Source organism: Staurois parvus, unplaced genomic scaffold (assembly GCF_062004578.1).
Source record: "Staurois parvus isolate SC_StPar_1 unplaced genomic scaffold, SC_StPar_1.0 ptg000668l, whole genome shotgun sequence".
Classification (NCBI taxonomy): Eukaryota; Metazoa; Chordata; class Amphibia; order Anura; family Ranidae; genus Staurois; species Staurois parvus.
This window is the reverse complement of record NW_028318464.1, coordinates 2,346,673-2,370,356: the sequence shown is the minus strand read 5'-3', so window position 1 is coordinate 2,370,356 and position 23,684 is coordinate 2,346,673. Positions and strand designations below refer to the sequence as shown.

At 40.5% G+C, this 23,684-nt stretch overlaps 1 protein-coding gene across 5 annotated transcripts in view; it reads right to left on the bottom strand.

The window, feature by feature from the left end:
• Positions 1–23,684, bottom strand: part of LOC149447835 (SLAIN motif-containing protein-like) — a 60,086-nt gene that overhangs the window by 15,859 nt on the left and 20,543 nt on the right. For 3 of the 5 annotated variants that reach the window (XM_089651935.1, XM_089651937.1, XM_089651936.1), the window contains exons 3-7: positions 18,444–18,583; positions 12,328–12,477; positions 8,758–8,898; positions 3,825–4,142; positions 3,602–3,739 (exon numbers count right to left, since the gene is read on the bottom strand). In XM_089651935.1, coding sequence (XP_089508061.1) covers positions 3,602–3,739; positions 3,825–4,142; positions 8,758–8,898; positions 12,328–12,477; positions 18,444–18,583 — 887 coding nt within the window. The remainder of the gene's footprint in view (positions 1–3,601; positions 3,740–3,824; positions 4,143–8,757; positions 8,899–12,327; positions 12,478–18,443; positions 18,584–23,684) is intronic. The other 2 variants (XM_089651938.1, XM_089651939.1) reach the window with 2 other exon arrangements.

The following is a 23,684-nucleotide window of genomic DNA, read 5'->3' as shown; positions in this document are numbered from 1 at the left end:
ACCCATGACCCTCTGTCTGGGCAGTGCCGATTGGCCCTGTGCTGATCACATGCACCCTCCCAAGAAAAAGAGAAAACGCTCTAGCAGTAAACACTAAACTGATCATATGCACAGTGTCACTGAGGTTGTGTTCTATCAGGAGATGAAACGGAGAACATGGAAGAAGGGGAGGATTTAACATCCTTTGTTTGTACACATTGCAGAGGATTAATCCCTTAAGTTCCCCAGTGAATATAACAAGCATGCTTTGCTGCATATACAAACTGATTTTACTGTTGTGGGTTTAGTAACACTTTAATTGTCCCGTGGATGTTTACCTTCTTCTGAAGGCCACATCTGCTTTCCAGCTGTAATCTGGATAACCTGAGACATCTTCAGTTGATACTGTGAGTTGTTCAAGACTGAGAAAGCAAATCAACAATGACGTTGAATAGGCTCTCCCACTTCTGACTCCCTCCGCCCCCCTTTTTTTTCCCTTCTCCCCCACTTTCTCCCTTTTCTCTATTTCTTTACCTGACTGCTGTTTTTATTGATGGGAAAAAAGAAAAACTAAAAAGGTGCAGCGCAGGTCACAGAAACTCCCCCTAACCTGAGACGTCTGAACTAAGCAGATGGGTGTGTTCTGTGCTTACGGAGTTGGACCTGCGAGCCCAACTACTCAGGAAAGGTATGAAGTGCTGAATGACATTGTGTGTCTAGAGATGTAAAAAGTTTTTGTTTATTGTTGATTTTTGTACTGTTGCCGTGTGCGGTTACTAAAATAAAGAATAAAAAAAAAACATAAAAAGAAGAAAAAAGCAAATCAATTATAGAACAGACCACTTTATAGTGAACTCCTTTTCCATTGGATGTAGTTTGGAAAAGATTTTGGAGGAGTGAAAATCTTGGAGTGATCCAATCAACACAGATTGGACAATATATTTCTTAGTGAACATGGAAAGTCCATAGATTGCGTGGGTTTTCTTTGTACCCAAAGGGGCCAAGATGGTTGAGAATCAATTTCTACAATGCCTTGTGCACAGCGACAGTGAGCTTATCCACATTAGCCAGCATCTTTTGTGAAGCTCCCAGGGCAGGTGTAAAAGTGTGTGGAGAAAAATCTTCTGCAGCCTTCTCTAATAATGCCTTTATAGCCTTCTCATTCCCTTCTGTATCTGCCTTGTCTGGGGCAATCGTATTGGGATGTAACTCATGTAGAGACAAAGGAGCTGGAGACATGGCATGGTGTTTTGAATGCATGTGCCTCTACTATGGGGACTCAAATTTGTAGAGTTAGGACCACAGAATATCAGGGTGCCGTGATGTGGCTCTGTTGCTTACGTATGTATTTGCAAATGTGTGTTAACTAAACCCCTGTTTTTAACACATACTGTTAGACAGGTTAATTTGGTTGTTGGCAAGCTGGCTGGCAAGTTGATTTTTGAACACTTTTGTTATTTTTCCTTTTATTACTGACATGGTGTTTTGAAGACCAGGGCAGAGTTGGCTGTATTAAAGCACTTAGTTGTCTGAGGAAATGTGGCACAGGTGCAGAAAATCCTGCTTTTGTCAGGTGGGCCACTTGCTGCATGCCTGAAATAGAACTAGAATCAGAATGGCGTTAAAATCAGTTCCTTCTTTGATGCAAAGGAAGCAACATCACTACCAAAGGCCCACACTACACTCAAGCATACAGTGAATGTTCACCTGAGGTTTTTCCATGGCTCCCTTTTATCTGGTTTCCGCCAAAGCTATGTGTGAGGGTATTTCCATGTGATGTACTCACATAGCAGGGTGCAGAATATAGGGTAAGTGGGTTTGAAAGAAGTAAACCCGAGTGCAGATTGTCCTGTGGTGTAAGGTCAGAAGAAAGCATTATAGTACTTTCTTAGGGCTCTAGGCAGATGTGGAGGTGAACTGTGGGACCAGTGGTATGATGTATCCTCCGGTGTTCCAACTGAGACTAATCTGAGTGGTCACATGTAGGAACAAGTAGACAATGTATAATTTTAAAATCAGCAGAGTCCTAACCAGAACCAAGGAATACCGGTAGGAGGGTCGACTCAAATATCACTATCATTGCCAAGCTGTCCTCGAAGGGGTGACAATCCCTGATAAGTATCATCTAGAAAATGAAAGTAAGAATGAAGAGTAAGAAAATAAAAGAGGGAAATGCAGGGAAAGAGAGAAGCAGGAACGAGAGGAAAAAGTCAAGAGAGGAAGTATCATGGACTCAGGACCGGCACAGGCAATACCTATAAACGGCCATAATTGGTTTGAGGTAAGGATTGGAAGGCATATTTTATCCAGGGTTCCCAAACTAAGAAACTTCGGGTGCGAGTCCTTAACAACACTGGGCATCTGCTCATTGACTATCATGGCAGTCATCCATTCACACCTTGGAAAGCAACCAAGCGTGTCTTCCAGGCTTGAGCTATAGTTCATTCTGCAGAGATAAAAAGATAGGAAGCAACATTTCTGCTATGGTACGAGAAGGCCCAGAATAGTACAGTGTAAGAGGGCCAACCTGGCATCCTTGCGTACCATAACATGAAACAGATTGAAGCGGGTCAAAAACAGATTGAAGCGGGCATGACCACCAAATATGCACAACGTCCCCATACTGACCGCAATTCCTGAAACACCTGTCGCTGCTGCCAGGATAGGCATGGATCATCCGAGCCGGGACCCAGTAACACTGCAGGAGAACTTTATAGGCAGCCTCAAGGGTAATGGTGTTAAAAGAGCACTTCGCCACCATCTTCCAGGCCTTGCTCCAATTCTCCCCCTCAATAGAGGAGCCAAGATCTTGCTCTCACTGAACTACACTGGAAAGGGATGTTAAAGGAAGTCCTATCTTTAAGAGAAGCGTAAAGTGTCGAGATGAGACCAGGAGATTCTGGCGAGTGCTGGCCAGTGTGCTTGAAACAATATGGAGATACAGGTGTGTGGACAAAGACGACAGGATTTTAAGGAGGTTGCCTGATCAAGATGTAGTGCTCCTATTAGAAGCTAGTGAAGGAGATGACTGAAGAGATGACTGAGGAATCAGAAGATAAAATAATAAACTAGTTAAGCGAAGAGTGATTTCTCTGCAAGGTAGAAGAGATCCTTCACCTGCATACACTTGCAAAAATGTGGGTGATTCACAGTCATGTAGGGTTGTATAGGAGGCGTGTCCTCAAAAGCTTTCCAGTGTCAAATGCCCTGAGGGTACAAGCCTATAACCTAGGGTCTATGAATATTTTGCTGTCTTCTGTACTGTACAATTAGGATAAAAGTATTACCTGAAGGCACAATAAGTGCTCACAGTTATTGAGCAGAGAAATCGGACAGTGCTGTGGTATTTTAAGGGCAAACTCTTTTCCTCCAAGCTCTGAAGAATTGAGATTGCCTTTAGATACAATCATACAGGTGTATAGTACAAACGTGTTCTAAGTTATGCTAGACAAACTTGGACAGTTGTCACCTGTATCTATAGCCAACCAATGGATATGCACAGAATAGTATAAATACAGAATTGGTTCTACATTTCAAAATAACCAACTATTACAAAAAAAAAAAAAAAAAAAGGGACAGACATTCACTTATTAGGCAGAGGTTTGGCTTTGAATGAACATACTAGTTGAGGGCTGCTGAATCCTGCTCAGTCGGCTGCTCGGACCCTGAAGATCGGACTCCAAGCTCCGGCTGCTTCTCACCGCCTCCAGAGAACGTAAACTTGTTTTTGCAAGATTGGGCATACTGTGCCGCAAGTCATCTATAATAAGCAATAAATTACATTTCTGTACAATATAAAACAAAGAAAACAAAACAAAACAAAAAAAAACCTAAGCAACACAAACCTTCACAACTTGGGTACTTCATCCGATCCTGCCCGTGATTTTGCATAGATCTGCGAGGAGGTCTTATGCGAGAAGCGCTGCTTCGACTGCTGTCCCCCACTGTGGAGGGTGATTGGCATCGAGGTGAACTGAGAGGTGATGGGGAATAGCGGTGTGAACTGCGGTAAGACAAAGAACAGTCGTAGTCATCCTCATCCTCCAGACTATACGTGTCAAATTCCTGATCGCTAAATGTTCCTCTTCTCAGAGAGTGGAGGGAGGCGCTGGAACTGCGCCTGGAAACAGACGCTGAGCTGGAGGCGTAGTCCTGCCTGAGACCTGAAAAATGTATTAGTTTAAGTGTCATCAAATAGTTCAACCAACTAGCAAATCTACAAACATGATGGCAAGGCTGAATAATTTTAGGATCCACAGCAGTCTGAGTTTAAGTGTTAGTATACCGCAAATTAAAGATTTCAAAATTTGGTAGATGCTAGACAATTCTAGTGCATGTCCATCCAAAACAGGCTTTTTAGTTTTGTATAGATTGAGTTACAATCCCTGTCAGATTTTTATCATTATCTGGAGCACCCACTAGAGATATTTTTCCTTCACTTTACACTTGTTTCTGTGTATCTGCCATTGGGGAACTCCAGGATAATTAACTACAGGTGTACCTCGGTTTACAAACACCTCGGTTAATGTAATTTTTGGTTTCCGAATGAAAATCCATTGAAAATAATGCCCAGGTTTAAGAATTTTTTACAAATTTTTTTTGCAATACGAAGTGTATGTTGGTGCCAATTTTTAAATGCAATTGCTGGCTTTTTTTTTCTTCACTATAGCTCACAGTATTAGCTGTCACTTTCCCCAGACTTAAAGGAAGCTTGGTTTCTTTTAAGTAACTAAAAGGAAACATTGGGGAAATAGACTAAAAAGAAACTTTCTCTTTTAGCTGGGGGGAAAGTGACAGCTGAATCTCTGAGCTATAGTGAAGGAAAAAAAAAAAAAAAAGTAGTTACATTTAAAAACCGGCACGTTAGCTCGTTCCCCACCTTTCCTGACCTGCCGGGCTGCATGCTCAAATAAGGGTCTGGTATGGATTTGGGGGGGGGGGGGGGACCCCCACACCATTTTTTTTTTATTGCGGCGTGGAGGTTCCCTTCAAAATCCATACCAGACCCGAAAGGCTTGGTATGGATGGGAGGGGGGACCCCACACCAGTTTTTTATTTATATTTTTAATTGCCGGCAATTCTTTTACATTCAGCTGTCAGTGGGGAACTCTGCTGACGGCTGAAACATTAACACATGGTTGTCACTACTAAAATACCGCATGACTTGATAAAATAACCCATGTGGTATTTTAGTAACGTTTACCTTTTTCTGACCTCAGGAACGGATTAATTGGTTTTCAATGCATTCCTATGGGAAACGGCGTTTCGGTTTACCACTTTCTCACTATACGATAAGTACCGCAGAACAAATTAACTACGTAAACTGAGGTATGCCTGTATTGTCTATATTTACTGAGTCATATGAATTATTACTTAAATCTTAAAGGCCAGTCATTCCTGCTCTCTATCCTCACGCAGTTTGACCGATTTTGTATCCACCCCCTCCTGTAGCTTTCTGCAGACAAGTCTGTAGTGGGTGGGTCTAATGGATCCTTCCCACAGCTCTGCTCTCTGTACAGCACAGTGAGGATGTCACAGCTACTTTGCAAACCCAGATAATACCCTGTAAAAGGAATTTTGTGCACACAAAGTGAACTTCTATTTCTTGTCGCTATAGAGGAATATATTTTAACAACAGTTTTTGTGCCCAAAGTTCACCTTTAGGTCTGCACACCTTCTACAGCAATTATAAGAAACACCACTGGCCTTGGTGGGATTTATTTTATGAAGCAGAGGAATTCTACAGAATATAGTTCTTGTAGAAGGATGAGCTATACCAAGGTGGGCAAGATGAGCTAGGAGTTATGTGGGGCAAACTTATGACAGGAGGAACACCAGTCTTAAAATCAGCAATTCTGACACCACCTAAGTTTTATTTTGGGTGGAATGACCCTTTGAAGCAAACCTGTATGTAATAGGGTCTCAAACTACTACCAATAGCAAGCGGTTTCAGCACATCGGTTTTCATTTCTTGTTAAGCAGCGCAGAAAGACTGGGGTATTTGGCTGACCAGCTTAAAGCCCAATTGAAGCTTCCCTTGTGTACAAGGGAAGAGCTACAGACCAATTCTCCAGAGTGTCGCCAGTATGGGGTATTTTAACCCTTACTACAACAGTAACAGTATATTAACATACACAGAAAGGAGGGCATATTTATTAATGTATATGCAGCATGACTACACTGCTGTAATATATAGAAAAGCTTCAACTGGGTTTTAAGCAGCTATTGAATTCTACCTGGCAACTTCCATGCCTCTTACTCTTAGGCCAACACAAGCTGTGGAAATAGTGAGATGTATCGGGAAGCTGGAAGTGGTGCTAATTGAGCAGGGTCCTCAGTTTCTTCTTGTACCAAATTGTATTGTAATTGTAATGTCTACCTTCATTTTGTAAAGCGCTGGGCAAAACTACTGACGCTATATAAATCCTGAATAATAATAATTGAAATAGATAGAAGAGGTTATAAGTATCCCTTCAGTCAGAAACAACTGAGTACTGTCTGTAATACTTTTTTTATTTGCACTAACATACAATTTTGAGGACAAGCTTTCGGGGTATGTCACCTTCTTCAAAGTCCAAGCAGTACTAATCATAAAGTTTTAGCAGAATGTTAGAAGAGATGTAGGGGATAAAAAAAAAAAAAAAAGAAGAAGAAAGACTAGAGACACAGCAAAGCAAAGACTGGGGGGGGGGGGGGGGGGGGGAACAACACTACAGAGGGAGTCATGCTTGAGGTGATAGTCAAAAAACTGTTAGATAATGATTGAGGAATACCATGTCCGAATTAAGGCCGTTATCTCTTGTGTCAAATAGAATTATCATTCAAAAGTTTCTTTCCTGAATGGAGTGGAAATTTCCTTTAAGAACTAAAATATTGAGGTCTCCCATTGTGTGATCTGGTTGTGCGAAATGGTGTCCCACAGGTGTGTAAAAGTCATCTTCTTTATGTTCCTTGATGGTATGTCTGTGCAAATTCATCCTTGTTTGCAACCTCTGTCCTGTTTCGCCAACATAAGATCCTTTGCTACATTTTCTGCACTGGATAAGGTACACAACATTACTAGAGGTACAGCTGTATGTTCCGGAGATATTGATATAGCCTTCAGTCAGACAAACTTTTACAATTTTGTGTGGGTTTTTGTACTTTTGTGATTTTTTGTTAGGGATATGAAAACATTTGCATACTCTGAGATCTGACCTCTGGCAAAATAAATGAACATTCATTAAACTGCACTGTAAGTATGCATGTAGAAAATGTAGCAAAAGAACATGCCGTTTCAGCACATAGGTGAAAGCATGTGCTATAGATAAGTAATACCCATTACTTTTAGATGCAAAAGCACAAAAACTGATCTGACTTTCTTATGCATTTATGCTTTATACAGTGTGAAGCTGTACTACCAGTTACCCAACACCAGATGGCACTCTGTGGAAAGTACTACCTCATAACTAAGCTACCTAAGGCAGCAACCAAATTCTTTTCATTTAGACTCAGCAGTTAAAGGCACAGTCCACCTTTTCAATGCAGCCACCGTCACAAAAGAAATATAGTGCATTTATTTATTGCATTAGAGCCTGCAAAGAATTGCAATTGTGATCAGTACTGTGGGTGTAATGCACAGGCATTCACCGGACCCAGGTCTGTAGAGAGGTACAGAATTTCATTTATGGGAGATGTAGAGATGTCAATGTACTTGGGCTTCACTGCATTCCTCCCTGCTGCAGTAGCAGACAGACTTTTCTGCTCGCATGGAATGGACACCATACAGAAGAACATTTTCCATTTTTTTAAATGAATGCACAGAATTTTGATTGGGCAAGGTGAAGAGGCTGGGCAGTGACACCCCAATCTCCACCTTGTCCAATCAAAGATACAAGGCGTTCTCTGAATGGTGCGCCTCTGTGGAGCCATCAACCCCCTGAGGTTATTATGCCGCAGGGCAACCACTGGGATCTGAAGAGAGAGCATGACTGTACTAGTGGTGGCTACTGCAGGAATTCTTCTCCTGAAGAGACCCTCCAGGTATAGAACATGCAGACATACATTTGTCCAAGCCAGGAAATTAAAATTATGTACATAGCCTTTTCCCAACAACTCTATGGAAATCATATATTTACCTTGTCTTTTTTTTAGTTAGGAATATAATAAAACTATATACAAAAATACACAATCTCAAGCATGTGCTTAATGACAAGTTATCTAAAGCACACGCTACATTATAATTATATAGTGTCTGTACAATGTCCTCCAGATTTACTACTATGATGAAGACTGAAGGTCTAACTAAACTAACCAATTAGACTAAGCTTGGAACACCGCTCAAAGCCATGGATTCCATTCCCATGATCTGCAGGTGAAGGGGTGCAGGCTGTCAGCATACCCATCCACAGCGATGTCTGCAGTAGAGAAAAACCCACTCTCCCAACCAGCCACCTTAACATATATGGGAGGATTGACTTCAACCTACATATGTCAAAGAAACCATGCCCTAACACGTTTCGCCCCACCCACCGGGGCTTAGAGTGGGCAAGCCCATGCCCTGACTAAGCTCTGGTGGGCGATTCGAAACTTGTCAGTAGGCATTGTTTCTTATTGGAGATATGTAGCCTGAAGCCAATCCTCACACACAGGTTATGGTGGCTGGTTGGGAGAGTGGTGCTTTATTTACTAAACCAACCAATTAGACAGGCTTCACACTATCAATATGGGTAACTCAAAAGGAGATTGTACATAAGACTAATGTGCATAACCACCTCAACACAGAAAAAGTGATCTTACTTTCCTCCTGCAGTCTGGCCATAACCTGCACATCAGTCAAATCTTGGAGTTTGTAGCCCATAGATATGGAATCGTCTGATGTGCTCAGTTCACTGTCCACAGACGACTGAGAGCTGAGTGCAGAATGGACACCCAAATACCCTGGAAAAAAACAAACAAACAGATAAGATATAAAAGAAGATAGTATACACACTTTAATGTTAACCTCTAGACATAAGTGGAAATGTTGCTCCTAGCAGACAGCCAGAAACCCATTTCCTTTAGGAAATACTTTTTTTTTATTTATTAGTGTGGACAAAGTACAGGTTTATCTTAATAAAGCCACAGGTTACCATAAGCATCTAGTACTTGCCTTCCCTGTATCTCTAACCACCCTAGTCATCTGCCAGACACCCCAAGATTCTTCTTCCGCAGGACTGTAAATACTAGATCGGTCCCGTGCCCAAGCCTGCCAATTGTTTGATTGGCACAGGGTAGTAAGCGTGCTCACACAGTAGTACCCAGTATTCCTCAAGCCGGCTGGTGGATCAGGGTTGTGATCTAGTATAGGGAAGGTCAGTACTAGCTGTTTAGTGTTATTCCAGTGAACCTTTTACTTTGTGTAGTATAGGCAAAGAGGAGATTCACTGGAAATTCTGAAAAAGTATCCCACTGAGCATTTGGTCTTGCCATCATTGAGTCAAATAATTTGTTTTGAAACACAAATTTTTTCCCAGACCTGCTACTTGAATGGAATCCCAGCTGTATATAACAGGTTTTTTTGTGACTAGCATACACACACTTTTCCAAAAAGAAAGTCACGTTCACATCTCATTCAAGAAATGTTTTCCATCCTGCTGCTTCTCATTCGCATTACTATGCTCAAATAAAAATGAGGATTTACCCCAAAACCATTAGGAAACTGAACAAATGTTCTGGAAATAAAGTTTTCACACAAAATGCTACTGGTGTATGCTTTAGAGTTGGTTGCCAGCTTTAGGGTCCTTGTTGTTATATTTGAGAATGAATTACTTCACAACGCAAGCAGCTAGGGAGGTTTGGGATGTCTTGTTGTAAAGCTCTTTACTGAATACAAATATGTAAATACTTTAATGTGCACAGGTGTAATTTAACTCATAGGGGATATATGTCAATATATCAAGTTCTACATTTCTAGTCATCCTACAGCTCCAGTAATAAATATTATATTAGACATTTACAGGACTAGTGAATGAAACAAAATATTAAGACACGGTGTACAACTTTCTTTTCATTGAACTGGGCTCACAGAGATCAACTCTAGTTACTATGGAATTCTGCACCCTGCCTTTTTCCTTTTTACAAAGAGTTTATTAACAGAATTAGATAAAATTGTAAATGCAAAAAAGATCAGCACCTTGTGTTAAACAAATAGTATAAAACACAAACATTTACAGTGGTAAGACTGTGGCCTATAGAGAAGAAAAAAAAAAAAAGTAATCAGGGCATACAGCTCATTAAGCATGGGAGGTTCATAACACTGGCTTATGTAAAGCACCTTGCCTCTTTTAATAAATGTAGCTAGGCTATAGCAGCACAATATCAGGAGCTATGGGGAAGAGAGAAAACAAATTATGTGTACACAAGCCTTTAGCATCACCTCTCACCTTCCTCTTAAAGGATAAGTTCACCTTTTGAATGTTACATGTCACACCCGTATTTAGGGTGGAACATACATATAACATGTTCCAGCTTCTGCCTCCCCTGCCCCTGAGCCTTGTGACAGCAGGAGGGGTGGTCTTTTAAAAACAGCATGGACATGCAGTCACGTCACTCATTCACAGAGGTCTGTGAATGATGCACTACAAGGCTTGTAGCTCTCAATCAGCTACGAGGGAGCTGGTGAGCGCTCTTGCAGTTTATAGTCCGCAGGAGCCTGGCATAGCACTCGCGATCTGCTGATCACAGGTGCAATTCTTTGCAAGCTCCAGTGTAAAAAAAAAATGCATTTTTTTTACCTGCAAAAAAATGGGCATTTATCTATTTATTTACAAAAGGTGAACTTATCTTTTTAAAGGAATCCGAAGCAAAGGAATGTAGGCTGCCAGTACCAACCTCTCCTGAGAAAGCCAGATCTGAACTGAACTTCTAGGTCGGAGACTATACCTAGGTAAATCTTGCCACTGAGGTGGATGGTTCACATTATTTAAGTTACCTTCCCTCCATCTCCTGAAAACACTGCATATAAGTAACTGTGGGAAGGGGGTATACATAATATACTTCTATCTACTTCCTCTTGTAGCTCTTAAACAAAGGGGATGTCATCTTGTTTCCAGCCATATCCTGGAGATTGTGGAATAGCCAAGGTCACAAGATGATCTTACTCTGTGAAACAGTGTCTTGTGCAATTTGGGCTACTCAGCATTCCCAGGGATTTTGTTGGCAGGAGATGTCATTGCCCTCAACACTACAGAAATCAGAGAAAGACAAGTATATTATCTATTTTTCCCCCCCACAGGTACTTTTAGCATGTGAAGAAGGGGAGGGGGTCCCTTGAATAAGCAGATCTTGCCAGTATTCAAGTAGCTATGAATTCAAAACAGCATACACATTAACTGATGTATGTATGTATGTATGTATCTTAAGGTTGAATTTTTATTATTGACAAGAAATTACCTTTAAAACCAGTGATCAACATGACAGCCAAGCATCCAGCATGCAGGAAAGATCTGTAGTCTATCATAGATCTCTCAGCACAAGTCTCTTAAACCACTGAGCAGTGTCACTAAGATGGCAACAGTTGGTATTCAGTGCAACCACGTTAGGTTCAGGCCAGTTCCACTGCATGGTGAAAATAATTCCAGCCATACACAGGCATGTGGTTCATCTGACTCATGACTTACCAATAACAATTTTCAAAAAGTCATCAATCGGATTGCTACATTTTCTATAACTAAATACATTTTGATGGCCGAGATGCTGCCAAAAAGGGAGTTGCACGAGTCAAAAACACCCATCACAGCAGCACCTAGCATAGCAAATTCTGTCGGAGGACACGCAAGTCCCAGTGTTGTGTACGGAAATACAAATGCCATATTTTCTAACACCTAGATTACTACGTGCCAGGCTTTCACTCCACTTTGGTTCGCTTTGTGTCTGCAAGCACAATTATACAGCAAACACTGCTCAAAAGTCTCACAGACAAGGGCCATAAAACAGTATATAGTAGAAAACTTCCTAAACCTTATTATAAGAGCCATGGGCAAAGCTTGCAGCCCAATCTTAGGTGTGAGCTCATCTGGGAGATCATCCATTGTTTTACTTGTTCACTGTAAAAATTGGATCCTGGAACATTACCTGTTGCAGCCGTGCATACTGCTATACCAAACACCTCTAGTAAAAGCAAACATGTTAAACAAGTTCAAGTGTCAACAATACATTGGTACATTAATACACACAAGCCAAGCCACATAGCAAAGAGTCAGAAAACAAGACATCTTTACACAGTCATATTGCAAACATTTATCTATGCATTGTGAGGGTCACGTTAGGGAAACACAGAATAATTAGGTGTTGCGTTAGGATTCATGCAGTTTACAAGTCATGCCATACCTGAGCTGCCACAGGTTAGTAGTGCTTTGTTAGTGGATTTGAGGCACCCCGGTGAATTTAGTGTATTGCTACAACTGCCGCTCTCATTGTTGGCGTTATATGCACTTGGTGATGCCAGTGGGCTGCAGTAAAGGCTTTTCCATCTACTTGCTACAATGACAATGTAAAAGGTATAACCAGGTTAGTTTAAACAAACATTAGGGTGAATTGCACACATACATTAGAAGTTCTCAGTATAACCCAGACCCTTCCATCTGTTCATCTTATTCTACAGGTCAGAGTAGACCGGAAATCTTCTTTAAGGAGCAGCTACGTGCTGATGAAAATAATCCCCCGGTGACATCTGAATAACAGCAAAGCTTACCTTGTCCATTCTGATAAAAGTGCAAAAAAGAAACATACATATACAGGCTTACAGAAGAACTGCACATAAAACAGAATGAAATCGTAATCAAAGACCTCTTAATTAAACAAAAAAAACAAAAACAAACAAAAAAAAAAAAACGCTGTGTCGCAATGTTAAAACCCTAATACCACTGCTACCCTTGCAGTACATAAATCAATAAAAAGTGATATCACCCTTAAATACAGCACTGTAAGAATAGATCTTCGTAAAAATACACAAAAATTCAAATAAAAAAACAAAAGAAAATTATTATATGTGTACAAATGTCATCACTGTCCGATGTTAATGAACCAAAGTCTCTGCATTCAAAATGTGAGAGTCACTCCATACAAGAACTAACGCCAGAAAAAAAAAAAAAAAGTTCCAATCCATCCAAAACAGGCAACTAATATCCAAAGTACTTTGTCATGCAACACCTCAATATCTTCATGTAATCTCAAAATCCTGTGTCCCTTTACCACGCTGGAAGACAGAGGGACACAGGATTTTGAGGTTACACAAAGATATTGAGGTCTTGCATGACAAAATACTTTGGATTTTAAAATTGTCTGTTTTAGATGGATTGGAACTTTTTTTTGGTAATAGTTCATGTAGGAAGGAGTGACTCACATTTTGAATACAGACTTCGGTTCATTAACATTGCACATACACACATATACATACATATACACACACACAGTGAAGGAAATAAGTATTTGATCCCCTGCTGATTTTGAATGTTTGCCCACTCACCAAGAAATGATCAGTCTGAAAATCGAATGGTAGGTGTATTGTAACACTGAGAGACAGAATAGCAACAAAAAAGTCAAAAGAAATGCGTGTTTAACAAATTATGCACTGATTTGCATGTTCATGAGGGAAAAGTATTTGATCCCCTATCATTCAGCAGGATTTCTGGCTATCAGGTGTCTTTCATACAGATAACAAGCTGAGATTAGAAGCAGTCTTTTAAAGGGAGTGCTGCTAATCTCATTTTGTTACCTGTATAAAAGACACCTGTCCACAGGAGCAATCAAACAATCAGATTCCAAACTCTCCACCATGGCAAAGACCAAAGAGCTGTCCAAGGATGTCAGGGAAAAGACTGTAGACCTACACAAGGCTGGACTTGTTGGGAATGATAATTCACAAATGGAAGAAATACAAAATATCCATCATTTGCCCTCGGTCTGGAGCTCAATGCAAGATTTTTCCTCATGGGGTAAGGATGATCATGAGAAAAGTGAGGGATCAGCCCAGAACTACACGGGAGGAGCTTGAGAATGATCTCAAGGCAATTGGGACCACATTCACCAAACACACAATATGCCGCCATGGATTGAAATCTTGCAGTGCCCGTAAGGTCCACCTCCTCAAGAAGGCACATGTACAAGCCCATCTAAAGAAGGATTGGGAAAAAGTGTGGTGGTCAGATGAGACCAAAATTGAGCTCTTTGACATTAACTCGACTCGCTGTGTTTGAAGGAAGAAAAATGTTGACTATGACCATAAGAACACCATCCCTACAATCAAGCACATAGGTTGAAAGATTATGCTTTGGGGCTGTTTCTCTGCTAAAGGTACAGGCCAACTTTGCCGCATTGAGGGGCCAATGGACAGCAAATTGTATTTTAAAATCTTGGATGAGAACCTTCTTCCCTCAGCCAGAACACTGAAGATGGGGCGTGGATGGGTCTTCCAGCATGACAATGACCCAAAACATAACGCCATGGCAACAAAGGAGTGACTCAAGAAGCACATTAAGGTCATGGAGTGGCCTAGCCAGTCTCCAGACCTTAATCCTATAGAAAATTTGAGGGAGCTGAAACTTCCGAGTTGCCAAGCGACAGCCAAAAAATCTTAAGGATTTAGAGAAGATCTGTAAAGAGGAGTGGACCAAAATCCCTCCTGAGATGTGTGCAAACCTGGTAACCAACTACAAGAGATGTCTTACCTCTGCGCTTGCCAACAAGGGTTTCTCCACCAAGTACTAAGTCATGTTTTGCTTGGGGATCAAATACTTATTTTACTAACTGAACTGCAACTCAATTTATAACATTTGTATCATGTGTTTGTTATGGATTTGTGGTTGATATTCTGTCTCTATAATTTAAAATGCACCCATGATAAAAATTATAGACCCTTCATTTCTTTGTAAGTGGGCAAACTTACAAAATCTGCAGGGGATCAAATAATTATTTTCCCAACTGTATATACTAATCTTGCACTTTTTGAATATTATCAGATATCGATGTAGATGTTTAATAGGGATAGCACACTTAAATATTTGTGTTTTTTTATTATTATTTATAGCAACAGAGCTGTATTAAGGAGAGTGATATCACTTAGATTACTTTAGTAATTACAAACCAGAACTGTGAAGGTGCGCACAGATTCCACAGCATGCGCACTCCAAAATGTCAGCCGCCCTCAGGCATCCATGTCATATGGCCTTGGCCCAACAGCAACAAAGAAAGGGCTCTGTTCTCTATAGCCTGCAGGTCCCCAACATGTACGCAAGACGTGGCATCTATCAAATGCTGCACAATCTTCTCTATGTGCTGGAACATCACCAAAGTATTTGCATTCCCAGTTCATGCTGGTGGAGATAAAACTGGAGATAACCGATTCACTTCCTCATTTCTGAGGCGATGTATTCACCAAAACAATATGTGCTTATCCTGCACATTTCAATAACTAGATCTCAATTTTTATTCCCCCCCAAACAGGCTTGTGTGTGAAAGCAATTTCTTCATACAGGAAACCATGAACTCTGAATGACTGGTGACACCATTTCATCCAACCTCTAGGTCAATTGTTTACTCTGCAAACTTTCAGTTTTAGTCGCAGTTTGGACTGGGGAGGGGAAACAGGTGCATTGTATGCGACCATCTGGGCTGGAGCCAAGACTGTGCATACAATACATAAACACAGATGGAAGCCTAAATGCTCTCAACTCTAACCTCCACCAGCTGCCCTTGTCTGCATACCATAGTGCCGGTGAGGTAAAAGTAGAATACAGAAAAATTGGATGGGAAAAAGCAGATAGTAGCCTGGTTTCTATGATTGAATAAATATCTGAAAAAATGTTCTACGTATAACTAAATCAGACATTACAATATCATACAACTAAGGCTACATTCACACTGGTGAATATGGCTGGTGCAAATTGTAGACGCAGTTCTCAAAAGTGTGCGTCCAGCAGCGATCACCACAGGCTGCGCAGAGAGCCGCAAATAGGTGTGGCTGCCAACGATCTGTCAAAGCGCACAGGGCCGGCAGCTGAACCTACCCGCAGACTGCCGCTACAATTCACACAAGCCCTAATTTCCGGTGTAAATGTAACCTAAAAGATGTTCGTATCCTGTGTGCTTATTAAGAAAAGACAGTGCTACACTCCCCCCCTAGGAGGACGGACATTACACTCCTCCCTAGGAGGACGGACATTACACTCCTCCCTAGGAGGACGGACATTACACTCCTCCCTAGGAGGACGGACATTACACTCCTCCCTAGGAGGACGGACATTACACTCCTCCCTAGGAGGACGGACATTACACTCCTCCCTAGGAGGACGGACATTACACTCCTCCCTAGGAGGACGGACATTACACTCCTCCCTAGGAGGACGGACATTACACTCCTCCCTAGGAGGACGGACATTACACTCCTCCCTAGGAGGACGGACATTACACTCCTCCCTAGGAGGACGGACATTACACTCCTCCCTAGGAGGATGGACATTACACTCCTCCCTAGAGGACGGACATTACACTCCTCCCTAGAGGACGGACATTACACTCCTCCCTAGAGGATGGACATTACACTCCTCCCTAGAGGATGGACATTACACTCCTCCCTAGAGGATGGACATTACATGCCTGCAGTAAATGTATCATGGCATTCAGAGATAATCAATTGACACAATCTGTGCCCAATAACCTTTCCAATTATTAGCTATATAACCTCTTGAGAGGGGTGCAATAAAAAGTACAAATGAGCAAGCCTTTAGAATTGACTTCAGAAAAGTTGTAAGACTAGGTTCACACTGGTACAGGTTCAGGACAGTATGTAAATCCTACCTATTCCCGCACCTAAAACATGCTGCTCTTTTGAGGACGCATGGTGCTACCATTCATTCTTAATGGCGCCCCCAAGCATTTGAAAACGCAGTGCGTTTCAGGTGTTGGAAATTGCATGGAGCGTTTCCCTGCAGCTGCGTTTTTAACAAGCTGCAAGGGACCGTTCCTGCATTTCTTAGAAGTACAACAACCCATTCCAATGAATGGGCTTCTGTGCCCATACAACACGAGCTGCAGCAAACATGTAGGTGTGAACCTAAAAAGCGTAAAATGGGATTCTGACTGCATGCCACGAGTCACATTGCACTTTCCACCATCATTTGTTTTATAGGATTAGATTTTAGAACGTTATAGAGATGAAGCTGCTATAGTGTGCAGCAATCGTTTCAATTACATCCGACTTCCTGTAATGTAATCCCATACAGGACGTTCCATTTGACTTGCACATCACAGTAAAGCCACATGAACATCCGCACATTCACCTGTACTTAGCTCAGAATATTACAGCTATACAGACATAATGAGGATGACTTAAAGAGTTGAGAATTTTTACTCAAGTAAATATTCACTTCAATTATCCACTCATGTGGAGAACAAATTCCTGTTAATGTATTTCATCTGTACAGTAATAGATATTCAAAGTATACAAAATGTCCTTCTCATGATTGGATTATTGAAAGGTTTACTTAATTCATTGTGTGAAGATTCTCAACTCCTTTAGTAAATAGACCTCAATGCATACACTGTAAAATAATTTGGGTAAGGTTTTAACTATTTAACGGTGTCCCATCCACTCTGTATGTACTTACCCCAATGGTACAGTTCAATAGAACTACACAGCTACGCATTTTCCAGCATGGTGAGAAATTTTACATTTCTGCGCCAAAATAATCCTTTTGGCCTCATGCACACTGCAGTTGCAAAACTGACATTCAGGAGCTGTTCAGCGTTTTTCTTCAGCAGCCCCTGAACTCCTCTTTATGTTTTCTTATGTATCCATGTACACATAGTTGTTTACAGGCAGTTGAGTTTACAGTCGTTTTTTTTAACGCACCAAACTTGCGTTCAGGAGTAGATTTTACCAGCGTTTCAAACTCCAAAGGCTTGTAAACGCGGTTAACCCCGTTTATAAGCATTTTTTTTATCAGTTCCAGATGCTGTCCAGAGCCTTTTTTCATCATCAGAAATGCATGCAAAGAGTTTTCCATGTATTCAAATGGACCCAGTACACCAGGGCAGTCAGGTCCAGGTTTCGCGTGAAGGAGAAAAAAAAAATGGTAGAACGTGCCGCATTATGCTCATGATGGGATCCATAGTGAATACAACCAGAAAAGACAGGTAATCTCAACACATACTGCTCTTTCTATTTCTCTCAAAATGTCTGAAATAGTTATTTAGTATTTTTCAGGGCATTTGGGAGGGTCTCCTGAGGTTATCTTTTAAAAACGCTTTTGAGTGCAAACGTGGCTAAACACGCATAAAACGCAGTATGCAAATGCGGCTAAACTGACGTTTTTAACCTACGTTTCCCAGGAGTCAGTTTCCATCATTCAGAAGAGTTTTCCAAATGTCCTGTGTACATGAGCCCTTAGTTTGCATAAAATGGGACAATGAGACCATTAAACAAATAGTATTATCTTGTTACTTACCTTGATCAAGCTTGCCTATTAATGTCCGACAAGCAGCCTCCGTCTCTGGACTGTGGTGATCCAGCACTTGGCGACACCATTTTAAGGGAGAATCAGTTTTCTGCTCTGCCTTTGCATGCTTCTTTGGAGAGACATAAAGCCTTGAAACAAGAGGAGAAAACACAACAGGAATTATATGAAATAATATATCCTTAAGCTTATTCTACAGATGTTGGGCACCATCACAATGATACATGATTGGGTAACCTGTGTCCATTCAACTCTGGGGAATCTCCAGGATCACTGAGGGGCCACATGAGGACCACAGAATGAGAAGTATATGAAAAATGAACTTCAACGCAAAAGCATAAAAAACAAAAACATATATCAAAAAAGTGACCTAAAGCCACTGAATATAGGATAGTTGTAAGCAATGTCAGCGTTAAATTGATAAAAGCATTTCTAGACCTATAGTTAGCCTCCCTAATGTTATCCAAGTTATCAGTCAGCAACTTAAAGAGCCCATATTTACCCATTTGGGATTAAATGAGACTTGAAGAAAAAGTACTTTTTCCCCTAACTCAGAGCATGTATATTCGTCTGTAAGTCATGGTGTGTTAACCCCCCTTCCTCCCAGCCCCAGCGTGCTTTTATCAGGGTCTGTACACCCGGTCGGACAGGAAGAATCGGCTTTCAACTGACCACTGTGGCTGCCTGTTCTTGGTCACATGGTCGGAAGCCAGTTCTGACGGCTGCCGTTCATGGGGAGCAAGAGCTTTCTTGGACAACCCACTCTCTCGGTGCAGAAACCTCAGCTGCCCATGGACACATGTCTTACGTGGGCGGCAACAGGGTCAGGCGCAACATTTACTTTGCTGACGTGTAGAAAGCAATTTAGAAATTAATGGGATCCTCCTTAAAATCGAATTTACATTAACAACACACACCAACGTGCAGGTAAAGGTGTGGAGCCATCCTAACAGGTAGAATTGTTTGTTAACCAATTAACATTAATACTGATCTGTCAAATTACTTGCTCTAATAACCTGATCACTGTAACTCCTTTTAGTGATGTTCAGAACCAATAGAACCAGTTTTAGAATGTTCTCTTTGTAGAATATTTTTCTCAGTGGGTGACCTGACAACTATGTCAAATTGTTAATTTAATAGTGATGTTAAAAAATGTTATTACACCATTTTATTATATTTGGCCTGGTCACAAAACGGTTACAAGAAAGAGCGCACAAATAAACCAAATACAGGTAGGGATGGTCATACCACACAATATTAAGAATAAAAAAAAAATACAATACAAAATAAAAAAAATTTAAAGAGAAATCAAACCACTCAAAACAAATCTAAAAACCAAAAACATAGTTGTTGATATCTGATGACTGTTGCCTGATATTTGACATTACTATTTAGAACAGCCCTCAACATAAAAAAAATCTAGGTCAAGAGATTTCTCCCCAGTCATACTGCACAGCATAGTTTAAATATTTCAGAGCTGAAAATTGTTTCTGCATAAATGAAATTAGTTTCAGCACCCACAACAGAGCACTGGCTACAGCATCAGAAAATGGATAAATTAAATTAAAGCGTACAAAAATAAATATAAAAAATTTGGGATTTTTGCATCCTTTTCTCTGCATTCATTGAAGGACACAGCTAGAACTTCAGATCTTGAAGGATGGGTTTGATTCCGCCACCTGCAGGAGCAGGACACTAGGTACAACAAAAAAGAAAAACACCCTATGGGTTGCCCCTGCTGCCCCCATCTCCATACACAGCTCTGTTCGCCAGCAGTATTGAGAGAAAAAAAAAACAACAGACTGGAAAAAAGAAAAAAAGGAGGATGCTGTCCTTGAATGAACTCAGGGGAAAAGGATTTTAAAGAGAAAACAAGAATCTAATTTTTCTCTTATGCCATTGAAGGACACAGATCTTCACTGATGGGATTTCTCAAAGCAGTGCCAAAGACTAGGGGTGGGCTCAGAACATGGAATCACACCCTGGCAGAGCTGAAACTGCTACCTCCAAAACTTTCCAAGCGGAACTGGTAAACGCAGAGGTAAAAGAGCGCACAGACAACCAAGTAGCCACCTTGCAAACTGCAACAACAGAAGTAGAATGACAAGCCCAGGGTGTGCTCAGCAGTAACAGGAAACAGAAGGTTCCTGGCCCAAAAGAGCATGGGCTCAAACCACTGTCTGACGAATTCACCTGGAAATTGTGGATGACAGTGCTGCCTGGCTTTTTTCTAGGAGGGCCCTTCTCAACGTTTTCACCACAGAGGAACCCTTGAAATAACTTCCCAATCCCATTTTTAACCCCAATTAAAAATTACTGTATCTACAGCTGATGATACATTAGCATGATTGTCAGTGGGAACAATACTCCTTACACTTGTGGTCATTGGGAAAGTTTACCTCCTTATAGATAGCTGAAGAGATCAATGGTGTCAGTGGGAATTTATCCAAGAGACAGAAATGCTCATTTCTCAAGGAACCCCTAGCAACCTCTGGAGGAACCCTAGGGTTCCGTGGCGCTCTGTTTGAGAAATCCTGGTCTAGGATCATCCCCAATTCTAGGTCCTAGCTCCTAAGCACTAGCTGAGCTGTATTTTGCAGGGGGGGGGGGGGGGGGGGGCATAATCAAACCCATCAGCCAAGATCTGAAAATCTGGCTGTATCCTTCAATGAACAGAAGAGGAAAAAATAAATAAATAAAAATGATAGATGGATTACTGTACTCAAATCAACATTTTCATTAACAGTCAATTCAGGTGTGTTAACGACCTCAGTTTCTCAGGACTCTGACAATGAATATACAGTCAGGTCCATAAATATTGCGACATCAACACAATTCTAACATTTTTGGCTCTATACACCACCACAATGGATTTGAAATGAAACGAACAATATGTGCTTTAACTGCAGACTGTCAGCTTTAATTTGAGGGTATTTACATCCAAATCAGGTGAATGGTGTAGGAATTACAACAGTTTGCATATGTGCCTCCCACTTGTTAAGGGACCAAAAGTAATGGGACAATTGGCTTCTCAGCTGTTCCAGGGCCAGGTGTGTATTATTCCCTTATTATCCCAATTACAATGAGCAGATAAAAGGTCCAGAGTTCATTTCAAGTGTGCTATTTGCATTTGGAATCTGTTGCTGTCAACTCTCAAGAGGAGATCCAAAGAGCTGTCACTATCAGTGAAGCAAGCCATCATAAGGCTGAAAAAACAAAACAAACCCATCAGAGAGATAGCAAAAACATTAGGCGTGGACAGAACAACCGTTTGGAACATTTGTAAAAAGAAGGAACGCACCAGGGAGCTCAGCTACACCAAAAGACCCGGAAGACCATGGAAAACAACTGTGGTGGATGACCGAAGAATTCTTTCCCTGGTGAAGAAAACACCCTTCACAACAGTTGGCCAGATCAAGAACACTCTCCAGGAGGTAGGTGTATGTGTGTCAAAGTCAACAATCAAGAGAAGACTTCACAAGAGTGAATACAGAGGGTTCACCACAAGATGTAAACCATTGGCGAGCCTCAAAAACAGGAAGGCCAGATTAGAGTTTGCCAAACGACATCTAAAAAAGCCTTCACAGTTCTGGAACAACATCCTATGGACAGATGAGACCAAAATCAACTTGTACCAGAGTGATGGGAAGAGAAGAGTATGGAGAAGGAAAGGAACTACTCATGATCCTAAGCATACCACCTCATCAGTGAAGCATGGTGGTGGTAGTGTCATGGCGTGGGCATGTATGGCTGCCAATGGAACTGGTTCTCTTGTATTTATTGATGATGTGACTGCTGACAAAAGCAGCAGGATGAATTCTGAAGTGTTTCGGGAATATTATCTGCTCATATTCAGCCAAATGTTTCAGAACTCATTGGACGCCGCTTCATAGTGCAGATGGACAATGACCCAAAGCATACTGCAAAAGCAACCACAGAGTTTTTTAAGGGAAAGAAGTGGAATGTTATGCAATGGCCAAGTCAATCACCTGACCTGAATCCGATTGAGCATGCATTTCACTTGCTGAAGACAAAGCTGAAGACAAAACTGAAGGGAAAATGCCCCAAGAACAAGCAGGAACTGAAGACAATTATGTGTACTTTTTGTGATGAACTTCTAAATACACCCAATCTATCTCAAAGATTCAGTAAACCCACATATTCCAAAAGGTGATAATCAAATCTGAACCTAGAATAATAAACCACCCCACCAATATATAATCCGAAATAATCAAATATAACAATCAAAATAATAAAATAAAAATAAATAAAATAAGTGTCCAGATCTCCAAAAAAATATAATATAATATAAAATAAAAGTCCAAAATTCCCAAAAAAGTTCAAAAAAAGTTCTTTGTGTTCAGTGAAGCAAAACGATTTCCAAAAATACCTTGATATCCTCAAATAAAAAGAAAAATATCATAGTGTAATACCCTCAAACATAAATATATATATGCTTCACACTGTGCAAACTCAAATCACATCAAAAAAATAGTGAAAAATCAATAAATTAAATAAACGTGAGAAATCGTGATCACTCCAATCTCAAGTGAATAGTGATACTAGGTATCAATATCCTTGATACTCCAGCCAAAGTAGATGCTAAATACTATTACCCTCTTATGATATATTCAGGCATATACTGTTAGACAGGAAAGGTATTTCTCCATCATTCTTATCCCGGGGTATTCCTCATATGGACAAAGAAAGGCTCTATCAGGCAGATTCCATAAAAAGGTATAAATTTTATATATGTATATGCCTGAATATATCATAAGAGGGTAATAGTATTTAGCATCTACTTTGGCTGGAGTATCAAGGATATTGATACCTAGTATCACTATTCACTTGAGATTGGAGTGATCACGATTTCTCACGTTTATTTAATTTATTGATTTTTCACTATTTTTTTGATGTGATTTGAGTTTGCACAGTGTGAAGCATATATATATTTATGTTTGAGGGTATTACACTATGATATTTTTCTTTTTATTTGAGGATATCAAGGTATTTTTGGGAATCGTTTTGCTTCACTGAACACAAAAAGAACTTTTTTTGAACTTTTTTTGGAATTTTGGACATTTATTTTATTTTATATTATATTATATTTTTTTGGAGATCTGGACACTTATTTTATTTATTCTTATTTTATTTTTATTTTATTCTATTGTTATTTTATTATTTTGATTGTTATATTTGATTATTTCGGATTATATATTGGTGGGGTGGTTT